The following is a 3842-nucleotide window of genomic DNA, read 5'->3' as shown; positions in this document are numbered from 1 at the left end:
AGACGCTTCCGCATTATTTACTATTTAGTTGGATTTCGTTATTGTAAAGACAATATTTATTTCGTGGGAATTATGAATTATAAACTGATTTCGGTTTAAACTATGCTACAAAGGCTTGTTGTTTTCAATTGTGTGATTGTTAAACGACGCCGGTGTTAATCCCGAGTCTCGGGGCGTGACATTGTCCATCTAATATTTTTAGTTATTTTTATCACGTTGGAATCCGTTGCACTGAAAGTAAATTCTCGGATTAGTGTAATAGTTTATAGGCAAAAACTTGTATGAAACGGTTTCACGGGTCGTATTTTGTTAAACATATATCTTATTTAGGTCATCCATGAAAAAAATATTATTTTTTATGCTAAGAGTATTATTTTTTATTGTGAATATCGGTAAGGTTGACCTGTCTCACAGATAAAGATTCGTGAGACCGTCTCAAAAGAGACCTACTCTAGTTTATAAGCCATGTTAATCAGACAGACCATAATTGATACTTATTTTATAATAATTGATGAACTTGTGTTAGTAAATTTATAAATAAAATACAAATAAATTGTTATTTGGTCCAATATATTAGTACGTTAAATAATTATATATATGCACGGCAAAGGCATATGATATCTTATTCACACCTAGGGATGTAATCGAGTCGAGCCGAGCCGAATTCTTGAATGTTTGAGCTGGCTCGTTTATAATCGAGCCGAGCTCGAGCTTTATTTAACGAATGTATGCATGGCTCACGAGCTTATTCAAGCTTTTATCGAGCCTAAACAAGCTTAATAAATATGAATTATACATTTAAATTTTCATTAAATTAATTAAAAATAAATTATATATTTAAAAAAAAATATATTATTCTTATTAAAATTTGTAAATTTATTATAATAAATAAATTTAATAGATTTTTCTATATATTTCATAAATAATATGCAAAATCAATAATTCAAATATCAAAACTATTATTTTTTCATCTAAAAGATTACTCATGAACTTACCAACGAACATATTCACGAGCTAACGAGCCAAATTGCTGTCAAGCTTGAGTTTGATTTGTTTATCTTAACAAGCCTCATTAAACGAGCTCAAACGAGCTTTTATCGAATCGAGCTTCTAATAACTCACAAACGGTTTGGTTCATTTACATCCTTATTCATACCCTTTTGCTTGGTTGAAAAATAATTATTAATCAAAAAAATATAAAGAATAAAAAAATTTAAATATATATATATATATATATATATATATATATATATATATATATAGAGTAGGTCTCATGTGAGATCGTCTCACGGATCTTAATCCGTGAGACGGGTCAACCCTACCCATATTCACAATAAAAAGTAATATTTTGAGCATAAAAAGTAATACTTTTTCATGGATGACCCAAATAAGAGATCCGTCTCACAAATATAACCCGTGAGACCGTCTCATACAAGTTTTTGCCATAATATAATTGGAGAAATAATAAAAATTTTGTTTATAGTGTCAATTCACCGAAACGACGTGGTATTCATGAAATTCGCCCGCATTTACTCAACAAACCCTACTGAATCGGGGACCAATTTTGACGCAACTTTCTCACAATGGTGAGAATTTGAAGTCCAAAATGGACTTGCCTATGGCGATTTCAGGAGATTTTAGGGTTTCCGCAGCTCTGAATCCCTACAAATTTAACCCTCTCCGAACCTCAATGCAATTTCCTCCTACGAAGGTTTGTTTCAACACTTTCCTATTTTTAAACGTCGTCAAATTTTCGATGCTTTCTGGGTAGAGATAAGATGGACTTTTTCGCTGTAATTGTATGGGTTTTAATTAGCGGCTTTATGGTTCCATTTTAAACTCAAGAAACATAGTAATCAGGGGGGCACCGACGGTGTAGAATGAGAGCTAATTTAGCATGTATTTTGAGGCAAGACCTGTATTTTTAAGAATTAATATACATAGAACTGAAAATTTTTCTTGGAGGGAGACCACCCAGCTTAGTCCGCCATGAAAGTAATGTTCATTTGTAGTTTTGTCATACAAACTTATTTTATTTGACTTTACGATTGCTGTGATAAGATTGGTGATTTGGCATGTGTCCCGATGTAGGATTGCTAGCTTTTCGCAGCTGTAGTTGTCAATATTTCCTGAAATTTTCTTGTATATTGTTTCTCTCTCCTTTTCCCATGATTCTCGCGAGTGGAAGTGCTCGAATTTTACATTTTACAGCGATTTCAACTCTACCAATAAGATCAATTGTCGATACATATCGTTGATGTTTCTTTTAGACTGACCTGATAAATTTAGCTGATCTGTTGTTTGATATATTGCGTTTTTCTCTTGAGATTTATGTATACATGCCTCGTTTGCTGTATTCTGATTGATCTTCTTCTTTAACCAGTTATGGGAGTCTTACATAAGATTACAGTTCCGGTAACCAAAATAGTTTCAATGAACCCTATTTTTAATATAAATATATACCTATCATCGTCAAAGATTTTTGTCCATTCATAGCTGGTTAAAATAGACTGTTCCAGTGTTCTGAGGTCAGGACCTCGTGTTTCTCAACAATGAAAGGGACAAGTTTTTAGCTACATTAACTGGAGCCTCACGATAACTTCTTCTGAGATTCTCTATCTTGTGAAGTGTTTTCTAAACCTTGCTTTAAAGGTGCATTTAGCTGTTTTGACTCAGGATTGTACTTTTTTGACGTGACTTTATGAATTCAGATTAGCGAAGTGAACATTCCACCGGATACTTATATTGATCCCATTTTTCTTAACCATATTGCATGGCAGGTGGATTTCAATGCTTTTGTTAGTGGGACACCTGGCATTTCTTGTTCACCAGCACTTGATGGTGGCCATACTACCATTTGTTGCAACTCTAAACGACATCTTGGAATTTTTGGAGATCACAAACACTCCCAAAATTCCATCAACCAGGAGGTGGAGAGCTTCCTCCTCAATGCCATTAAGATGAACTTTTTAGAGCGATTAAATTTGGCCTGGAAGATAATTTTCCCATCACCTCCATCAAGAAAGAATTCCAACGCTAGAACTGCCAAGCAACGTTTGAAGATGATTCTTTTCTCTGACCGATGCGCAGTCAGTGATGAGGCTAAACAGAAGATTGTGAGCAGCATTGTGACCGTTCTATCTGATTTTGTAGAGATTGAATCTCAGGACAAAGTTCAACTTAGCGTCTCCACAGATGCTGATGTTGGCACCATTTATTCTGTCACCGTGCCTGTTCGGCGGGTAAGATCCGAATATCAAATCGGTGATGAAACAGGTTCGATAACTAACATTGAATACAGAGACACTGGTGAAAGTTCTGGTTCTGTTGATGTCACGTTCGATTTCTATGTGCCTGGTGACAAGTTCAAAGATTGAGTGGGTGAAAACAAGTGATACCGGAGCCAGCCCTGCAGTATGACATTTTAATGAGACTATGAATAGTTGCCTGTTTTCTTGGTTTTCCCTCGTCCTTTCTTCTTGATATGGAATCTTCTCTCTTTTGTTTGGAAAGATGGTATATTCTGTATATATAGTTGAAAAATTTATGTTTCATGATCCAAATGAAACTACTACTTTTGAGAATTCTTCCCCTATTGCCTGAGTTTTATCGTGCTATTGTTTTCAAATATGGTCTCAAATCACTGCCGGATAAAAAATTTTGATGTAAGACAATTCTTTGTATTTTAGAGGGATAATCTCCCTAATTTCATCTGTTATATATTAAATAAAAATATTTTAAATTGTTGTAGTGTAATATCAACAAATAGATTGATGTTACTGCCATTTAATAAAAATGGCAAAAAAATTCATGCGAGATCGTTACATGGGTCAATTTTGAGA

General features: G+C 34.0%; 1 protein-coding gene across 1 annotated transcript; it reads left to right on the top strand.

Annotated features, from left to right (window-relative positions):
• The first annotated feature begins 1499 nt into the window (after positions 1-1499).
• Positions 1500-3584, top strand: LOC140808193 (cell division topological specificity factor homolog, chloroplastic-like). The gene is made up of 2 exons (XM_073165251.1): positions 1500-1711; positions 2781-3584. Exons 1-2 carry the CDS (start codon positions 1607-1609, stop codon positions 3375-3377), a joined length of 702 nt encoding a protein of 233 aa, XP_073021352.1. The 5' UTR covers positions 1500-1606; the 3' UTR covers positions 3378-3584.
• The last annotated feature ends 258 nt before the right edge of the window (positions 3585-3842 follow it).

The sequence above is a fragment of the Primulina eburnea genome, chromosome 12 (genome assembly GCF_022965805.1).
Source record: "Primulina eburnea isolate SZY01 chromosome 12, ASM2296580v1, whole genome shotgun sequence".
In the NCBI taxonomy this organism is placed as follows: Eukaryota; Viridiplantae; Streptophyta; class Magnoliopsida; order Lamiales; family Gesneriaceae; genus Primulina; species Primulina eburnea.
The sequence above is the reverse complement of the archived record's forward strand: the minus strand, read 5'-3'. Positions and strand labels throughout refer to the sequence as shown.